A 19,427-nucleotide genomic window follows, 5' to 3' on the forward strand; every position below is an offset into this window, starting at 1 on the left:
AGGTAAAAAGCAAATAATAAAGACAAAAATAAACAAATAGAATACAGTTTTGGATGTTATTTACAGTTTTTTTCTTATAGTTAACATGTAAATTAATACGGGGCTGCACAGTGGCGTAGTGGTTAGCACTTTCGCCTTGCAGCGAGAAGATCCCTGGTTCACGTCCCGGCTTTCCCGGGATCTTTCTGCATGGAGTTTGCATGTTCTCCCTGTGCATGCGTGGGTTTTCTCCGGGTACTCCGGCTTCCTCCCACAGTCCAAAAATATGCTGAGGTTAATTGATTATTCTAAATTGCCCGTAGGTGTGAATGTGAGAGTGATTGTTTGTCTTTGTATGTAGCCCTGTGACAGACTGGTGACCTGTCTAGGGTGTCCCCTGCCTTCACCTGAGTCAGCTGGGATAGACTCCACCCCCCCCATGACCCTAGTGAGGATTAAGAGGTGTATAGATAATGGATGGATGGATGGATGTAAATTAATACCTTTTAATATCAGGAATTTAACAAAACTGGCTGACATCTGTAAAATAGCAATTAAAACAATTATTTACCATTTATAGTTCTTAATGTACATAATTTTTCTTTCAAATGATGACAAATATTGGTAAAAGTAATAATATTTTTTGCCAATTTCACTATAGTAGAAAAACTGCAGTTTTATGGCAGTTTTGACCTGTTTTGTTTCATTTTTTATGGTTATGTGTAATTTTTAAAATTACCAAAAGCGGGAAAATCAGTAAACTATTAAAAAAAAAGCAAAACAAATATTTAATTAAAATTAATTTACGAGTCAAACATTGTATGTTTTTGTGAGTTATCATACGTGTTTAGAAAAAAAATCCAAAAGTTCGTTTAAAACTGGTAAAATTTGAATTTTTTGTAAACTATTTTAAAAAATACGTTATTTAATTAAAATGAATTTACCAGGAACAAATACATACGAGTTATACAAATGCTGATTTTTGATGTGAATATTATTTAGAGTTTTGGCCTGTGTTTTTAGTAGTTATCATCTGAAGTTAAAAAAAAAATCTAACAATTTGTTAAAAACTGGTTAAAAAAAATGGAAATTTTATTTATTTATTTTACAGTATAGACTGTTCTGAGAAGAGCAAGATACAACATGTGTGACTAACCCTTATAATAACCAAATTCAATAATAAAAGTAGTGAAATTTCCCTAAAGAAAAAGCCGAAGGCTAATTAAATGTTGTTTTGTTCTCATAACAACTATGAATACTCGCCTTTTTCACGCTTCACTTTTTATTTTGTTGTTTGTATGTTCTAACTTCTTTTTGAAAAGCCTCTCATAGTCCCTTCCTACACTCTCTACACACTTTAGTCACACGTAATATTTTACTTTCTGATCAAAACAACTTGTCAAGATCTAGAAATTATTTTAAAGTTACAGTTTTAAAAAATGTACAATTTTCAGTCAACATCTTCTCTAATTTTTGACATATTTGACACCCATGCTGACCTTTTCTTCTTCGTCCCTTCACCCCAACAGAAAAACCACGTCTACAAGAAGACCCTGCAGGCTCTGATCTATCCCATCTCCTGCACCACTCCTCACAACTTCGAGGTGTGGACGGCCACCACGCCCACCTACTGCTACGAGTGTGAGGGTCTGCTGTGGGGCATCGCCCGGCAGGGGATGCGATGTGCAGAATGTGGAGTCAAAGTGCACGAGAAATGCCAAGAGCTGCTGAACGCCGACTGCCTGCAGAGTGAGTGAAGTCCTCCAAGAAACCTCTGAACAGAAAACATGTCTTTATAGATGGATGGATGGATGGATGGATGGATAGATAGATAGATAGATAGATAGATAGATAGATAGACGAACGGATAGATAGATAGATAGATAGATAGATAGATAGATAGATAGATAGATAGATAGATAGATAGATAGATAGATAGATAGATAGATAGATAGATAGATAGATAGATAGACGAACGGATAGATAGATAGATAGATAGATAGATAGATATTGATACACAGATAGACAGATGGACAGACAGACTGATAGATTAAACCTTTATTGATCCCACAGTGAGGAAATTTTAGGTGTAACAGCAGCAGAAACCGTACAAAGAGAAACATATTGTGTACTTCCCCCTCGCCAAATCTGGACCCTGAGCAGCAGATTATTGCATTATTTGGGTCCTGTTGGTTGGACGGTAGGACCTCCGTGAATCAGGCTTTTTCCAGGGATGCACGATTGAGTATTTTTTGAGGCCTTGAGCTCTTGGTCGTGTTCTTCGAGCCCTTTACACGCTTTACCTGTCATTGATTTTCATGTTGTGGCTGGTCACTGTGTCTTTAAAGCTTTGTCTTTATCGTCGCTTTCTGTGAGCAGGAGCGGCTGAAAAGAGCTCCAAGACCGGAGCCGAGGACCGAACGCAGCACATCATCATGGCCATGAAGGACAGGATGAAGATCCGCGAGAGGAACAAGCCGGAGATCTTCGAGGAGATCCGGAAGGTGTTCAACATCTCCAAGATGATCCACGCTCAGCACATGAAGAGCATCAAGCAGAGCGTCCTGGACGGCACCTCCAAGTGGTCGGCCAAGATCACCATCAACAGTACGTCAGCTTTTAATGCTCCCTAACAATGGGGAACATTTATCTTTTTAAAAAATGTTCTTGTCAGGTGGCTTTAAAGAGGATTAAATTAATTGTAGAAGATAGACAGCTTGCCAAAACATTTTCCAGTGCAAATTACACTCTCCTCTCCTGAGATTTCGTCACAATCCAAACAGTTTTTGCTTGTTTTCTTTGCTCTTGTCACTGGAAGCTCATTTTGCACTGCAGTATAAAATCACACAATGATAGATAGAAATAGAGAAAACTCACAAGTGTCTTGTGTGCTGTATGGCACAGTTATAATGCTTTAAAATCACAACAAAAGAAAAAAATAAAGTTGAATTTATTTATTTATTTGCTTTAAAGGTTCAAAAACTGGGAGCAGCATGTACAAAGTAGTTCCACAGATTTAAAACAAAAAGCAGACTCTAGAAACAATTGAAATTTTGCTATTTAGATTTTTGAAGCTGCTCACCATGCTGAATGTATCCTCCAACAACTTGCACCTCTGGATACCATTTTTGAGCCATGCAGCTTTTATTTTTATTCTGAAATATGCTTTAGTTTCATCCCAGTCTGTCTTTTCATTCCTCGCTGCTCTGCTGAAACCCAATATTTAGTTTCTGGCAGGAACTAATTAATGCAAACAGTTTATTTTTGCCGATTTTTTGACTGAAACGTGTAGAATAACGTGATTTATTATTCACAAAATGCTAAACTATTTCAATTTTAACCTTATTTTGGCTATTTTTGGCTAAATATCAAACATGATACATTCAAATCTGGTGATTCTTGCTGTTTTTACAGTTTCTAGCTCTGATAAATTGTGTAATTTTGCAGATTTTTTCAAAGAAACTTAACATTTTAAACCCGCTAGTGGATTTTGTGTTGCAGAGGGTTAATCTGTGATCCTGTATGTCTGTTTACCAACTATTATTACATTGAGGTCTTGCGTTTTCTCTCTTCTGGCCTCTGAAAGATGATTCTTCACAGCACATGTTAACTGAAACACGTAGAATAAAGTGATCTATTATTCACAAAATGATAAATTATTACAATTTTATCCTTATTTTGTCTGTTTTTGGCTATTTATCAAACATGATAAAGTCAAATCTGGTGATTCTTGCTGTTTTTACAGTTTCTAGCTCTGATAAATTGCATAATTTTCCAGATTTTTAAAAAAGAAAACATGCAGTTTCAACCCGCTGCCATATTTTGTGGTTAATCTGTGATGCTGTATGTCTAACTATTATTACATTGAGTTCTAGCGTTTTCTCTCTTCTGGCCACTGAAAGATGATTATTGACGACACAAACACTCACATTTCCACTCAAGTAATTCCATGAACACACAAAGGAAAGTTGAACATTACAGTGAGCCAGATGTCATTCTCACAAAATGAAAGAACATATTTCAGAAGTGTGATAAGTGCAAAATTACATTCATTCCTTATTTTCTCTACTTTTTTCCCCCTGTGCCTCTGGTCTCTTTTGCTACTGATGCACTTTTCCAAGCATCCATAAGACTTATCGGCTTTGTGAAGTCAATCTTCAGACTGAACTCAACGTTACATCATCTGTTTAATCAGTAAAACTCAGCAGGTCTTTTGATGAACGGTAAAACAGCTGCTAAATTCTCAGAATCGGTGCTGAGAAACAGTTTTCTGGAGGAGAGCCGGTGATGAATCCACTGAAGCTGGCTGTCAGGGTATCGATCAAACCGGCCTCCAGGGACGTTTTCAGGAACATCTCAGAGTTGTGTGACTGCAGCTGACAGTTAGAAACGCAGCTTCACTTTCCAGGTTGGTGTGGGGAAAGCTGGCGAGGTTGTCATCGACACCTGTGCAGACCTGCAGCTGTGTGAGTGTGAAGCCGGCGAATCAGGTTTCCCCCGCGATAAATAAAGTTACCAAAAAAAAAGTACCTTTCCCACATTAATGAGAGTCTTCTTCTCCCTGACAGCCGCATTCTTGAACTGTGGAGAAACTTTTTGGCTGTCGGGGTTCACCTAACGCAGAACATCTCCTCCCTTTTTGCCACACGTCGCCCGTTACCGCGGCAACCAGACACATCACACCGCACAGTGGCAGCAGTGTTGCCATGGCAGCCTCACACCTTGTCTCTCCGATCGGTGGCGATGAGCTCCGTTGAAGAGCAGACGCAGGGACAGGCGTTCAGCGGCGCTTTGTTCAAACTCGTTCACGGTCAGGCGCCGATTGTCGCTTTACTGGCGATCAAGGTTGAAGATTCTGCAAATCATCTTTTAATTGGACTTTTTCACATGTGATTATAAGGCTTTCTAAATATTTTTCTGTAGTTTGGCAGGCAACAGGTGACGAAGTGGCATGAAAGTGTCTGTATATTTGTCTGATTCTCATTACATTCTGGACAACATGGTGTCAAAATACACAATTTATCAGAGCCACAAGATGTTAAAACAGAAAGAGTCCTCTCATTTTCAACAGTTCTTAACCCTCCTGTTATCTTCAGAGTGTTCTGCATTAGAGCAATTTGACTCCATTCAATGTTTAACATCTCTAAATAAATCGTTGACATGTTTTTTTCTTCATATTTACTAACTTTCGTAATGTGATGATATGTTTTCAATGTCCTATACACAAGTTGTACACATCAGTGTTCTTTTGGGGTCAGGCTTTTAGCTGTATGAAACTAATAAGAAGCATCAACACTTTATACAATTTTATTTTAGTTATTTTGGATGATACTGAGGTCAATATAACATGTCATTGTATAATCGTGAAAAACTTTGGGGGCCTAAACTTCTTGAAATTGTGTTGGATTTTTTCCTGGGCTCAAATTGACCCCAAACATAATACATGTGACTATTCTTGAAAACAGAAATAGGTTTTCATTCCAAATGTTTTAGAGAACAAAAATACGTACTTTGAAATAATATAAAGACATTAAAACACCAAAAAAGAGATCTCTCTCCAATTTCAAGTCAGTCAGTGAGATTTTATTGTGATCTGTAAATTTCTCCATAGTGGCATACCAGTCACTACTTAGGTAGTCAACAAAAAGACATAAAGTACCAGACAAATAAACCTGGGGAACAGTTTTAATAATAATCATTTTCTGGAGGTTTCAGTTGCTGGATTCAAATTGACCCCAAGGATGAAAGGTGGTAGTAAATTTGAAGGTAAATAATAAAATGTTAAACAGCTCGTCAGTAGTGCATCGTTCTGCGGGAAAATTCAACAAATTTAATCTTGAATCTTGTGTTATTTTGTCAAGTTAACTTCTGCATATCTCATCTAAGGACTCGTCAAAAACAAAAAATTTGCACCAGTTTCTGTTAAAAAAAAAAAACAACAAACCAACGAGTTAGAAGATTTGGTATCTTTTTAAAAAATTGCCAATTTACACTATTTTTCAGAGACAGAAACTGTAAAAAATAGCAAGAGTGGTCAGATTTTTAATGTTTCTCGAACTACCGGTCTGTGACATGCAGTGCTGCTGGAAATATCACCTAATCTAATCCTGAAATTATAATATTTGGCAAAAAAAAATTACTTATTTTACATATTTGCTTACGCCAAAATGAACAATTTGCACCAGATTCTGTAAAAACAAAACCAAGGAGCTAATAATGACTCAGCAGTGACCAACAGTTGGATTACAAAAATTCAGGGACTTTTCAGCTGAAATGCAGGCAGTGTATACACAGAATGAATAGAAGACAAGATGTTATCTTTTTTGAAAATCGCCAAAACTGCACCATTTGTCAGAGCCAGAAACTGTAAAAATAGCAAGAGTGGTCTGTGACTTGCAGTTCTCCTGGAAACGTCACCAAATCTAATCTTAAAATTTTAATATTTGACAAAAAAACACTTTAGTTTACGTATTTGCCTGTTATAAACTTTGCCAATAATGAATCGTTTGCACCAGATTCTTTTAAAACAACAAAACCGGGAGCCAATAATGACTCAGCGGTGACCAACACTCACAAAAATGTAGCCTGTTTTTTTTTTTTTGGCTGAACTGCAGGCAGTGTATACACAGAATGAATAGAAGACAAATATGCAAACAAATTTAACATATAAGTAGAGGAAGAAAGAGCCTACTGTGAGCAAAAATGTTGCATTTCTTACAGTTCAGAGGCTCAAAAGAGCCTTAAAATCTTCTCAGATTAAACATTTGTCCATCACAAGTTCAGTTAATTTCACCAAATCTGGTCTTGAAATTGTAATATTTGAACAAAAAACGCTTTATTTTATGTATTTACCTTTTGAAATCTGAAGAATTTTCACCAGATTCTGGACAAAAAAACTAAACCGAGGAGCTAATAATGATTCAACAGTGACCAACATTCACTTTACAAAAATTCTGGGACTTTTTAGGCTGAACTGCAGGCAGTGTATACACAGAATGAATAGAAGACAAATATGCAAACAAATTAAAGATATAAGTAGTGAAAAATGAGCCCACAGTGGGCAAAAATGTTGCACTTCTTAGAGTTCAGAGGGTTAAAAGAGCCTTAAAATCTTCTCAGATTAAACATTTGTGCATCATAAGTTCAGTTCTGATTGTTTTTAGCAGTTTGAGCAAGTCTTAACACAAAAAATCATGAACATCTTGGAATTTCTTTAAATTTGGTCCAAACTTTCACCCAAACCCACTAGATTTTAGTTGTCAGAGGTCATGTGTTCTCATGTTAATAAATACAAAACTCTCATTCACAGTGGTGCCCTGCAGACACATAATAAAAATATCCATTGATTAAAGTCTAAAATCAGCGCACAAAGCGTTGTGTAAAACACCGGCTCTCTGAACTTCAATCCACTCGTAGGTTTTAAAAGCATGTAATCTTATTTAAAAATCACCAAAATTACACCATTTATCAGAGCCAGAAACTGTAAAAATAGCAAGAATGGTCAAAAAAATTCTAATATTTTATTTAAAAAAAAAAAAAAAAAAAAAAAAACATATTTACATATTTACTTGATAAAAACTTCGCCAACATAAATAATTTGCATCAGATTCTGTAAAAGCAATAAAACAAAGCAGCTAATAATGACTCAACTGTGACTTTTTTGGCTGGACTGCAGGCAGTGTATCCATAGAACAAATAGAAGACGTACATGGAAGCTTTTTACAAATATAAATAGTGAAAAATGAGCCCACAGTGAGTAAAAACGCTTGGAGTTCAGAGGTTTAACCGAAGCTTAAACTCTTCTAAGCTTATAATTTTTTTCCATCATAAATTAAGTTTTGATGCTTATTCCACCGTATTAAAAGCAGTTTTTCTCATTTCTGTATTTACAGATGGAGTATATCACAATCAGAACCATATTTGTGAGCCTGAACACAGTAAATCACAAACACCTTGAGGTTGATTTCTTCACATTTGTCCCAAACATCCACTTAAACTGATTAGATTTTGGTCGTCAGAGGTCACTGCGACTTCACAATTTTTGGCTGCAGCTCAGGAATTAATTTGCTAATTCTGACAAGATTTCACACGATTGTCTAACAGGATAAACTAACGAAGTGATAATGTTTCACATCTCAAAAGGTCAGCTTCCCTGTGACATTGTAATGTTCTGAAAAACCTCTTTTCTGGCCATTATTCAGTGTGATAACTCAGGAACAGAAGGAGAGAATGTGACCTTATTCACATTTAGTCAGACACTGAAGCGGTGACACTAATCTCACTTTGAAACTGTGGTGATCGGACAGATATTCTCTGTTGAAACCTTTAAAACATCAAACATTTGAAGTTTCATGGCTTCATTTAACCTCATTTTAGAGATAATTTTTGCCCAATTTTGTCCTAGCAAACTTCATAATCAGCATAATTTCTCAAAAGAAAACTGTTAAATATAGTTTAAATAGCCAAAAATGTACACTGAAAAACCCTAAAATAATCTAGATGCGCATGTAAATTTTGGAGGAAGCAGGCCAAAGCATCTGTCCTTCTCATTTAAGTCCTGGCTGTAATTTTCTAAATGTCTTATACTCCTTATTCTTCACAAAAATGTGTCTGTTAGTCCAAAAATTTGGACATCAGCAGCTTCTGTTAAGATGGAGTCTTTTAATTACAATAGAAATTTTAAAAATTACACTAAAATGTAACCATTTAAACACTTATTTTCTGCCAAAATCAGCTTTTTTGGCCAAAAATGTGAAGATAAACAAAGAATATTACTGTTTTTATTTCTCTCAGTGACATAACGCATTGTAAAGTCAGTACTGACCCTTTAAACATGATGAAAAAATCACTGAAGGCATCTGTCAGTGATTCAAGTTGCCTGAAATGTTCACATTTTTACTTTTTTGTCATATTTTTTTCTTTCTTCTGCATAAGTAAGTCATGTATTAATCCATAAAATTGCAGAATAACAGCAATAATTAGGGTGGAATCACCTAATAGCAACAGAAATTTAAAAAATACACACAGGTTTTACCATTTGAAGGCTTATTGTCTATTAGAATCAGCTTTAATGGTCAAACACATGAACACAAAAAAGGAATTTTTTATTTCTCTCAGTGAAATAACAGAGTCTTCAAAATTATAAATATTATCTGTGTCAGGATGAATATAAATGTAAATTGCAACCAGCTTAAAGATTTGGACACAGAAATGTATTTTTTTTGCAAATTAAGCTGTTTTGTTTTTCTATTCAGCTGCAAATTAGCTAAAGTCCCGATAATGTTCATGTTTGTATATTTATCATACGTCTTTAACTGATACTGACCCTTTAAACGTGATGAGAAAGAAACTAAAGGCATCTGTAAGTCATTTAAGTTGCCTGAGATTTTCACATTTTTGCTTTTTTGTCACATTTTTTTTTCTTTGTTCTGCATAAATAAATCATCTGTTGGTCCAAAAAGTTGCAGAACAGCAACCCTCATTGAGATAAAGTCACTTGATTACAACAGAAATTTCACCATTTGAATGCTTTATTATTCTATTAGAATCAGCTTTATTGGCCAAACATGCAAACATATGCAAGGAATTTGACAGTTTATAAAATTTTCCTAAGTGAAAGAACACTCGTTAAAGTCTTCGGAGCTACAGATATTATATGAATCTGGATGAATATTAATGTAAATTGCAACCAGCTTAAAGATTTGGACACATAAATATAGTTTTTTCACAAATTCAGCTGTTTGTAGCTGCTTTGAAAGGAAATGTGGACATTTCTATGCAGTGGCAAATTCAATAAAATCCCAATATTGTTCCTGTTTGTATATTGAAACCAACACTGACCTTTTAAACATGATGAGAAAGAAACTAGAGGCATCTTTAAGTCATTTAAGTTGCCTGAAATTTTCACATTTTTTCTCTTTCATCGAAATAAATCATGTATGAGTCCAAAAAGCTGCAGAACAGCAACAACCTTTAAGATGGAGTCACTAAATTCCAACAAAAATTTAATACTAAATTCAAATTTAACCATTAAAAGCCATTATTTTTCTATCAAAATCAGCGTTATTATGTGAAATATGTGAACAAATACAAGGAATTGGACTGATTTTTTGTTTGTCTCAGTGAAATAACACACGCTAAAGTCTTCAAACTGCAAATATCATATGAATCTGGACAGATATTAATTTAAAAAATGAAATTTGGCTGGTAAGCATTACATAAGCTCCTTGTAGCCACTTGGAAATTAAATTTGGTCATTTCTGTGTGGTGTTAAATGAAATGAAACCCTGATATTATACTTTTATATTTATTTTTAACCAATATTGCCCCTCTAAACATAATAAATAAAAGATTAAATACATCTGTAAATCATTTAAGTTCCCTGAAATTTTCACATTTTTGCTTTTTCGTCCCATTTTTTCTTCATTCTGCGTGAATGAATCGTCTGAAATACAATCAGACACACTTTTAACTCAAACCCAGTTGTGATTGAACTCGATGCTGGACTGACAGAAGCAGATCCACTGAGAGCTCTTTGAAAAATCCACTGATTTCATTAGGGAACATCTCAACCAATTAATATTTAAAGCTCCCTTTTAGCACAGATGAAACACATCAGTCACTGAATGAACGGAGAGCAAATATGTGAGAAGTATTGATGTGGTGTTTAGTTCTGAAAATAAAAGTATACGAACAATTCCATTATTTGTTTCACTGATTTTAAGCGTGTGATGCTCCAATTTACAACCAGCTTTGAATTTAGAGCTTCAGGTTCAGTAAAAAGCCGATTCTCGATGTGACTTCTGTTATTTTACGTAAAAATGACTCAACATAGTACGAATTTATAGCACACAGACAGATTTTAAATGTAGTAAAAAGAAGTTACTAACATGGAATCTGTTTTAAAGTGATAGTTGAACATTTTTAACCCTACTTACTTTTAAAGTCTTATCTTGGTTGTTTTAAGTGCTACCCAAACATGCTGAACCATATTTTTTTTCAGAACAGTCTAGTCTATCCAGGCTTTCCATTGTTTGATGCAATAATACCTGCAGATTCTTTGTTTTAGCCCTTTAAGGGAAAAACTATTTTGTATGATAAAAATGGTATGTTTTTACACGTATCTCACTTTAAAATGCTTGCAGTAGAGATATTTTTACATGATTATGTAGAGGAAATTGTCTTGAATCTGGAAATATCAGAACCATGATAGTGAGAAACCAGCATAATTTAGAAATTAGGAAGAATATGTGCTTCATACCGGACAGAAATAAGTGTTATTTCATTCAGTGAGGTGTTTATATACAGTCACCTAATTGCAGATGTGAAGAGTTTCAAGATCGGTTTCTTGCTGAGAATTTATCATGCAGACAAATAACTAGCATTGTTGGAAAGGTAAAGTTGCGCAGTTTCATTTAATGTCTGCTACACTTTGCTGCAATAAATATTTTTAAAGCCAATCCACTGAAAAGACAGGAGGCTGGTCTGTTGAAGATTAGATTCCACTACTTCCGCTATATTTCCTACCTACACTACCGTTCAAAAGTTTGGAGGCACCCAGACAATGTCATGTTTTCCATGAAAACTCCCAATTTATCCATGTGCTAACATAACTGCACAGTGGTTTTCTAATTATCAATGAGCCTTTCAACACCATTAGCTAACACAATGTAGCATTAGAACACAGGAGTGATGGTTGCTGGAAATGTTCCTCTGTATCCCTATGGAGATATTCCATTAAAAATCAGCTGTTTCCAGCTAGAATAGTCATTTACCACATTAACAATGTCTACACTGGGTTTCTGATTCATTTCATGTTATCTTTAATTAAAAAAAACTGCTTTTCTTTCAAAAATAAGGACATTTCTAAGTGAACCCAAACCTCTGAACGGTAGTGTATATTAGGTAGGAAATGTGGTTTGAGCAGTTTGACTCTCACTAGTTTACTAGTAAAGATTCTTAAGAAGTCACTGGTCGACTAGTCAAGTCAAAAAATGTTTAAAGTTCATTAACTAATCAGCATTTTGGCTTTTCACCATTTCAAGTTTAATATTGTGAGCCTCATTAGTTAACAAGCAAGGTCAAGGTCATCATTTCAGCTTGTACTTGTTCATTCTAGTGAACATTTTGGACTTCGCTAATTGACAGTTATGTCAAAAATACTTCTAACTAGTATATCTAGTAGATAGATTGTATCTCACTAGTAAAGTAGTAAATATTTTGAACCTTACTTGTTGTCTAGTCAGGTCAAAACAGCTTTTTAACTAGTTATCAAGTGAGTGTTTAGTTCAACTACACATTTTTTAACATTTGCTACTAAACATTTTTAACTTCACTAGCTGGCTAGTTTGGTCAAAGAGGATTAAACTAGTTACCTGATTAGCATTTTGACCTGCACTATAAAATAATCCTTGAGCTCAGCAAGAAAAAAAATACAGTTTGCATCAACTTTTTTGAGTTACAACACTTCTTCACTCTGAAAAGGAAGCTTCTGCGCCTGATCAAAATATATCTGACATCCAGAAACTGGTCAGTTGTCAGCTTTACTCTTTGTTTTTGTCATTAAAGAGAGGCGCTGTGATGCAGGTTGCGCTAAGCTAAGCTAACTGGTAGCTAGCTGTAGCTTTCTGTTTATGGAACAAATATAAGCGTAGCATCAGTCTTTTAGAGTGTGAATGAGCAAAACTATTCCTTCAAGCACTGCAGCAAAGCAAATATTGGATATGTTCTGCAGCTGACGACTGGTTTCCTGGTTTATAAATCAGAATCTTAGCTCCGCTTCTTTTCATCCCGACACCTGTGATGACATAAATGAATGCATCATCCCTTCAGGAAAGCAGTAATTTTATCACATTGACTCTGTGGTTTGGTACATGTTGGCTGCTGCACCGTAACTCCTCCATCTGTCCCCATGATACATGCAACATGCTCCAATTTAAATGACATTTTTCAGCTGAACCTGCATGTTGAACTTTGCGCTATAATCTTCCTCCAGAATGGGAAACCTGCACACACCATGCTCGCTTCATTTGTCTCCATGCCGCGGCTCTGGTTAAGGCCTGCAGCTATAAATAGTTGCTCTCATTAGTATCTGTTGCAGATCTCTCTCATTTGCCTCCTCACCTGGATTAAAGAGGCAGGGATGAAGTTCCTGTGCACCTGTTGACCTTCCAGCTCCAACAAACGTCTCCAGACACAATTTATCATTGACCAAAACAGTTCAGCCAAAGTGTCACCAAAACTGCAGAGCGGAGCTAAAAATACAATAAAATACAGAATGCAATCTGCAGAAATGGTGCAATATTGCAGCTTCAAGTCTCTGTAAGGTCTACTTGTTGCACAGAACATCAGCTGACAGCAGCCGATTAAGTAATTTAGCAAGGAATATTGTTACCCAACATCTGCCTGTTAGTCATGAGTATTGTGTTACGAGGCTTTGCATAACTGTGTGGGTGAGATCTCGTGTTTTTGGTGTGTGAATGAGAAAGATTGTGGTGGAGAGTAGGTGTTTGTTGTTCTTATGCAATTTTCATAGTCATTCTCTCTGTGTGTGTTTAGTCGTCAGCGCTCAGGGTCTGCAGGCCAAAGACAGGACCGGTTCCAGCGATCCGTATGTCACCATCCAAGTGGGCAAAACCAAGAAGAGGACAAAGACCATCTACGGCAACCTGAACCCGGTCTGGGAGGAGAAGTTCAGCTTGTGAGTGGAAATGTGCAGGAAGAACAGTGGCTTTGGAAGATGAAGGTTTTACATCCTCTTGTGATAAACCCACAGAGGTGATTTCACCGGTTCATTAGAGCTGTGTGGGTGTGTACAGGGAAGATCACTCTCCTGTTTGCTTTGGTGCACCTGAACACACCACATGGTATTGATTAATAGGTGGAGTTTAGTGAAATACATGTGAAGACCTGCAGGGAAACAATGTGCATCCAAAATCATGAGCTGATGTTCAACTAGTTAACATGTCAAAGCTTTGGCAACCCATCAGCATTTTGCCTCATTGGTCATGAGTTCAACTACATTTTAATCTTTGCGGGTTAACTAGTAAGGGTAAAAGAGAGTTTAACTTGTTAACTAGTGAATATTTTGGGCCTTATCTGTAGACAATTTGTTAAAATGACTCTTACTAGTGTAATTAGTGGACATTTTGGAGTCAACAAGTAAAGATCTTGAGCTTCACTAGTTGACTAGTGAGGTCAAAACAGCCTTTAGGTCGTTAACTCATCAACATTTTGGATTTCACCAATTGAAGTACTGAACATTTTGAGTCTCACTCATTAACCAGCAGGGTCACAATCACTCTCATTAGTGTAACTAGTGGATGTGATTGCGCTCACCAGCTAACCAGTAAAGATTTATAACCTCTCAAGTTGATTAGTGAGGTCAGAGATTTTGCAGCTCATTGAGGTCAGAAGAAGCTTTAACTAGTTTACTAATTTTGTATTATCAGTTTAATGGTAAACTATGGATTAAAATATATAAAAAAAAAAAAAAAACAAGTCTTAATTCATCAGATTGGCCCCTTTCAGAGTATAACTATACTTGCATATGTTATATTTATGTTATTACCACCAGAAACAACTAGTAGCTTTGTTTTTTATTGCATGTAGTATATAATTGGATTACCAGATTAATTACCAAATACAATCAAGCCCATTTTCAACTACTTTTTACCAGTATGTTAGATATGGAGCATGGTTTTAGCATTTTAGGGTTACACTACTTAAATATTCTGAGCCTCCTGGGTTAACTGGTAAGGTTAAAAGAGGATTTAACTAGTTAACTAGTGAGCATTTTGTTTTTTACGTGTTCAAGTGAATATTTTAGACCTCACTAGTGTAAGTAGTGGATATTTTTGATCACACTAGTTGACTAGTGAGGTCAAATAAAGGGTTTAAATAGTTAACTAATCAGCATTTTTAGCTTTGACTTTTTCAAGGACTAAACAGTTTGAGCTTAACTAGTTGGCTAAGGTCCATAGAGGGTTTAACTAGTGAATATTTTGTCTTTTACTAGCTCAACTACTTAAACATTTTGAGCCTTATGAGTTAGCTAGTAAGGTCAAATGAAGGTGTAACTAGTTAACAATTGAGTATTTTGGCTTTTACTAGTTCAACAAATAAACATTTTGGACCTTACTGGTGTAATATGTAGATATTTTAGATCTCACTAGTTAACCAGTAAAGATCTTGAGTCTCACAAGGTGAATAGTGAGGTTAAAAGACCCTTTAAGCAGTGAACTAATCAGTATTTTAGTTCAAGTGCTACATATTTCAGCCTCACTATTTAACCAGTAAGATCAAAAATAGGTTTAACTAGTTAACTAATGAGCATTTTGGTTTTTACTAGTTAAAGAAGTCAACACTCTTGTACTATTTGTATGTCACTAGTGAACTAGAAAAGATTGTGAGCCTCATTAGTTGACTAATTAGGTCAAAAGAGATTATCAGTGCCTTATTAATTACCACTTCTGCTATCACCAGTGCAAATTCTATATTTTGAGCCTGATTTATTAACTAGCAAGACCAAAAGAGACTTGTAGTTAAATAGTGAGCATTTGGGACTTTACAAGTGGATAGGTAAGTCAAAATTACCCTCACTGGTGTAACTAGTGGATTTTTTGGATTTAACCCACTAACTTATTTGGATTCTAACTACTAACTGTGATTCTAACTATATGTCCACATGTAGTTAGGACTTACAGTGCTTTGAAATGAAATATGCTAATTGTAAGTACAGTATGCCATTATATGTAAAGCAGACATGTAATCATTGTTTCCATGACAGTCAACAGACTGGTGCTCACTGGTTAGTTGACTGGTCTTTAACCAGTCTTGAACATATGTCAGTTTGCTCCATGTTAGCCGTCAGCTTCCCACATCAGTAACACCTAAAGCAACACCCTCCCACCCATCAAATGTCTCCACAGCGAGTGCCACAACTCTTCAGACCGGATCAAGCTGCGAGTCTGGGACGAAGACGACGACATAAAGTCCAGAGTGAAGCAACGTCTGAAGAGAGAATCCGATGACTTCCTGGGTCAGAGCATCATTGAAGTCCGAACGCTGAGTGGCGAGATGGACGTCTGGTACAATCTGGGTATGTAGAAACCAATAACCACAACAATATGACAAACATGTTGTATAACTGGACTACCAGGTCAGTTAGCAAACAGGATGGAGGCCGTTTTCAGCTACTTTTCAACTATATTGTTAGATATGGAATGCTGTTTTGCTTTCACTAGCAGTCAGGCGATTACAGGTCACTGTTTAACCTGTGAGCTGAATCCATGTTTAACTAGGTAACATATCAGAGCTTTGGCAGCTAATTAAGATCAAAAGAGGCTTTAACTAGTTGATTAACCAGCATTTTGACTGTCATTGATTAAACTTCTTCAACATTTTGAGCTTCATGGATTAACTAGTAAGGTTAGAAGAGGGTTTAATTAGTTAACTAGTGAGCATTTTGGGCCTCACAAGTAGACAATTGGTTAAAATGACTCTTACCTGTGGAACTAGTAAGCTAGTAAAGATCCTGAGCTTCACTGGTTGACTAATAATGTCAAAAGAGGTTCTGCCTGGTTAATTCAGCATTTCAGCCTTCACCAGATAACTATTGACTGCTTCTCACTAGTTTACCAGTATAGAAAACTGTAGGTCACTGTTTAACTAGTGAGCTGAATCTATGTTTAACTAGTTCACATGTCAGAGTTTTGGCAACTCCTTTCAGTCAAAAGAGGCTTTCACTAGTTAACTAATCAGCATTTTACCTCATTGGTCATGGGTTCAACTACTTCTACATTTTGATCTTTGTGGGTTAACACTTAAGGTCAAAAGAGGGTTTAACTTGTTAACTAGTAAATATTTTGGGCCTTATCTGTAGACAGTTCGTTAAAATTACTCTTACTAGTGGATATTTTGAATCTCACAAGCCAACAAGTAAAGGTTTTGAGCTTCGCTAGTTGACTAGTGAGGTCAAAACAGTCTTTAGGTCGTTAACTCATCAATATTTTGGATTTCACCAGCTCAAGTACTGAACATTTTGAGTCTCACTAGTTAACCAGCAGGGTCACAATGACCCTCACTAGTGTAACTAGTGGATGTGATTGCTCTCACCAGCTAACCAGTAAAGATTTGTAACCTCTCAATTAGACTAATGGGGTCAAAACAGATTCTACCTAATAATTAGTCAGTATTTCAGCTTTCGCCAGGTAACTATTGACCATTTGGCTCTCACTAGTTTACCACCATAGAAAACTGTAGGTCACTATTTAACTAGGGAGCTGAATCTATGTTTAACCAGTTAACATGCCAGAGCTTTTGCAGCTCATTAAGGTCAGAAGAAGCTTTAATTAGTTCACTAATCAGCATTTTGGTTGTCATTGGTTCAACCTCTTCAACATTTTACTCCAACAAGTTAATTATTAAGGTTAAAAGAGGGTTTAACTAGTTAACTAGTGAGCATTTTAGTCCTTACTAGTTCAATAAATGAACATTTTGGACTCTACTAGTGGAAATAGTAGATATTTTGGATCTCACTAGTTAACTATTAAAGATATTGAGAATTACTAGTTGACTAGTGAGGTTAAAAGTGGATTTAAAGAGTTAACTAATCGGCATCATGACTTTCACCAGTTTAAGCACTAAATTATGAACCTCACGATTTAACTTGAAAGGTCAAAAGAGTTATCGTGGGACTAGTGAGCATTTTGGGCCTCACCAAACTAGTATATGTTTTGGATCTCATAAGTTACCTAAAAAAGATTCTGAGCCTCACGAGTTGACTAGTGATGTTAAAACAAGCTTTACCTCGTTAATTAGTCAGCATTTTGGCTTTCATGAGGTAACTATTGACCATTTGGCTCTAACTAAGAGAAAATTGTATTCCACTATTTAACTCGTTAACATGGTAGAGCTTTCACAATTCAGGTCAAAAAAGGTTTTGAATAATTAACTTGCCATCATTGTGGCTTTCAGAAGTTCTTAAACTAAACATTTTGAGCCTGTCTAGTTAACTAGTAGGGTCGAGATAGGAAAGATAAACAAAGATGTGTGTGTTTGTGTGTTAGATGTCGTGTAATTGATATTTATGTGTCTCTGTTTGTTTGCTCATTAGTGCAACAGTCAGAGAAATGTTCAATATTTCAGTTGTCATCTCAGACGCAAAGTTCAGCTCAAGTTCAGCTCTGAGGGTTGTGTGTCTTTGTGTGCGTGTGTGTGTGTTTGTTACAGAGAAGAGAACAGACAAATCGGCAGTTTCTGGTGCGATTCGTCTTCAGATCAGTGTGGAGATCGAGGGAGAGGAGAAAGTGGCACCCTACCATGTACAGTACACGTGCCTTCATGAGGTAATACACTCAGTCATATGCTAAAGTACACCATAAAAATAATGTAAAGAAAAACATGGAGAAACATCTGGCAGCAAACTGTGAAATGGTGTGAGGTTCAAAAACAAAAAACAAAAAATGAGAAAAAAAGAAAGCAGAATTGTGGAAAATAGCAGCAACTATTTGTAAAAATGTTTTTCTTGGTTTATATTATCGATAATTGAAAAATGGAAAATCTGTATAATGACCATGGAAATTTTTTTTGCCATTTTTCAATTATTTGATTTTTTAAAAAATAACTAAGAAATAAAATGTACAATGTTATTTAAACAATTGAATTTTTTTATAATTGTTAATTAACTATTAATATATTATCTTATTTAACTTTTTACTTTTTGCTTATTTTACTCATTTTTTTCCAAATTCTATATGAGGCCTTTGTGTCTACATACGTCTGTCTACTTCAAGTTTAAATGAAGGTGTAATTAATGAATTTCAGTTCAGATTAAGTCATCAAATAGCTGTATTGTTAACTGACTGATAGCATTTTACAATAATTGCTAGCATCACACAGAAATATAAACAAAGCATATTTATTAGTATTTTATTTTCAACAATAGTAAGTGAATTGGTCAAACATTAACAGGACTAATGAAAAACCTACTACAGCCAAGTGACTAAATAAAATGTACAAATCAAAAATACATAAGTGAGATGTTAAATAATTATATAAAACATGGAGGCAAAGGAAAAAATGTTATTTTCCATTTCCATGGCACTTCAGGCACTTCAGGAGAACGAACTGTTATTTATTAATAATTAAAGCAAAGTTAATGAATATTTGACAGGTGCTCTCAAAATATTCCAAAATTGGCATTTGCAACCTTTCCAACCACAGTTTTGGTAAACATGACATTTTTGCCTGGAAAGTTGCCAGAAGCCCTGAAGTTTGGTGCAGTTGATCATTTTAAATGGAAAACAAGATGAAAAGTTCAGCGTCCGGACTCCAAGTCTTACAGAGTTACAAACCGATCAGCCACAACATTAAAACCAACAGCTCAATATTGTGTTTTTACCTCTCGTTTTGACAAAATTGGACCATGGACAGCAGATTATTTTTGT

The 19,427-nt window shown here is 35.6% G+C and overlaps 1 protein-coding gene across 6 annotated transcripts in view; it reads left to right on the top strand.

Annotated features, from left to right (window-relative positions):
* LOC111565599 (protein unc-13 homolog B-like) overlaps positions 1-19,427 on the top strand; it is a 279,044-nt gene that overhangs the window by 170,730 nt on the left and 88,887 nt on the right. For 5 of the 6 annotated variants that reach the window (XM_055011381.1, XM_055011382.1, XM_055011384.1 and 2 more), the window contains exons 1-5: positions 1,515-1,728; positions 2,359-2,586; positions 13,537-13,678; positions 15,909-16,078; positions 18,211-18,326. In XM_055011381.1, coding sequence (XP_054867356.1) covers positions 1,656-1,728; positions 2,359-2,586; positions 13,537-13,678; positions 15,909-16,078; positions 18,211-18,326 — 729 coding nt within the window. In that variant the 5' untranslated portion in view covers positions 1,515-1,655. Of the gene's footprint in view, positions 1-1,508; positions 1,729-2,358; positions 2,587-13,536; positions 13,679-15,908; positions 16,079-18,210; positions 18,327-19,427 lie in introns of those variants that run through there. The other variant, XM_055011386.1, reaches the window with a different exon arrangement.

This window comes from Amphiprion ocellaris, chromosome 6 (genome assembly GCF_022539595.1).
Source record: "Amphiprion ocellaris isolate individual 3 ecotype Okinawa chromosome 6, ASM2253959v1, whole genome shotgun sequence".
Lineage (NCBI taxonomy): Eukaryota > Metazoa > Chordata > Actinopteri > Pomacentridae > Amphiprion > Amphiprion ocellaris.